The sequence below is a fragment of the Malurus melanocephalus genome, unplaced genomic scaffold (genome assembly GCF_030028575.1).
Source record: "Malurus melanocephalus ecotype Western Australia unplaced genomic scaffold, MMel_1.1 scaffold_2018, whole genome shotgun sequence".
In the NCBI taxonomy this organism is placed as follows: Eukaryota; Metazoa; Chordata; class Aves; order Passeriformes; family Maluridae; genus Malurus; species Malurus melanocephalus.
In genome coordinates, this window is record NW_026625250.1 from 1 (window position 1) to 1,500 (window position 1,500).

General features: G+C 50.9%; 1 protein-coding gene across 1 annotated transcript in view; it reads left to right on the forward strand.

The window, feature by feature from the left end:
• Window positions 1-7: 7 nt before the first annotated feature.
• DCAF11 (DDB1 and CUL4 associated factor 11) overlaps window positions 8-1,500 on the forward strand; it is a gene marked incomplete at its 5' end in the record, with an annotated part of 13,763 nt that continues 12,270 nt past the window's right edge. Inside the window, 3 exons of the mRNA XM_057388494.1 lie at window positions 8-115; window positions 796-848; window positions 1,389-1,489. Of these exons, the coding sequence (XP_057244477.1) occupies window positions 8-115; window positions 796-848; window positions 1,389-1,489 (262 nt within the window). The remainder of the gene's footprint in view (window positions 116-795; window positions 849-1,388; window positions 1,490-1,500) is intronic.

Genomic DNA, 1,500 nt, shown 5'->3' on the forward strand with positions numbered 1-1,500 from the left:
TTTTTCTGTAGCCCCTCCCCCCCTGGGCCCCGCCCTGCAGGAGTTGGGGGCGGAGCTTCGGGGCCGCGGGGGCGGAGCCACGACCGAGGCCAATCTGCCGCGGCTGCTGAGACAGGTGGGGGCGGGGCTTCCGGAAAAGGGGCGGGGCTTGCTTTAAAAGGGGTGGGGCTTGGGTTAGAGGGGTGGGGCTTGCTTAAAAGGGGCGTGGCTTGCTTTAAAATGGGTGGGAGGGTCAGAAAAAGGGGCGGGGCTTCATTTGGGATGGGCGGGGCTTCATTAAAAGGGGCGTGGCTGAGTGAAAAGGTGCGGGGACTCATTTTAAATGGGCGGGGCTTCATTGAAAGGGGCGTGGCTTCATTAATAGGGGGTGGGGCTTCAGTTTAAAGGGGAGGAGCTTCATTTCAAGGGGCGGGGCTTTGTTAACAGGGGGTGGGGCTTCGGTTTAAAGGGGCGGGGCTTCACTTGAAGGGGAGTGGCTTCATTTAAAGGGGCTGGGCTGCTGCAAAAAGGGGCGGGGACTCCTTTGCAATGGGCGGGGCTTGCTCAAAAGGGGCGTGGCTTTAATTAAGATGGGCGTGGCTCCTAAAAAAGGTGGGAGTTTAATTTGAGGGGCGTGGCTTTGCTTTAAATGGGCGTGGTTTCTTTAAAAATGGCGGGAATTCTATTTTGGGGGCGTGGCTTTGTTTAAAATGGGCGGGGATTTTAATTTTGGGGGCGTGGCTTTGTGGGGAAAGGGGCGGGGCTTCATCCGGGGAAAAGGGGCGTGGCCTGACCCGGGATTGGCCCCGCCCACAGCGCGAATGGGGGCGGAGCTTCGGGAGGGCGGAGCAATCGCAGCTGAGAGCGCAGTGAGTGCTGAAAATTGGGGAAAAACGGGAAAAATGGGAAAAAATGGGAAATAAAATTGGGAAAAAATGAAAAAAAATGGAAAAAATGGGAGAGAAAAATGGGAAAAAATGGGGAAAAAATGGGGAAAAGTGGGGAAAAAATGGGGAAAAGTGGGGAAAAAATTGGGAAAAATGGGGAAAAAAATGGAAAAAAATGTGGAAAAAAAATTTAAAAATGGGAAAAAATGGGAAGAAAAATTGGAAAAATATGGGAAAAGGTGGGGAAAAAATGGGAAAAATTTGTAAAAAAAATGGGGAAAAAATGGGAAAATATGGGGAAAAAATGAGAAAAAAAAGGGGAAAAAATTTGGAAAAAAATTTTAAAAATGGTAAAAAATGGGAAAAAAATTGGGAAAAGGTGGGAAAAAATGGGAAAAATTTGGGGAAAAATTATTAAAAAATAGAAAAAAATTGGGAAAAAAAGGATTTTGTGGGCGGGGCTTGGTGGGGCGTGGTCTGGGGGAAGGGGCGTGTCTGACTTTAGCCCCGCCCCCTTTCCAGTTTCCTGCCCAATCACGAGCRGTGGCTGCAGCCCCACCCCCAGAAGGTTTTCTGCGCCGTTTTCTCCTCCTGCGGCCGCCGATTGCTCAGCGCCTGCCAGGGTGGGCGGGGC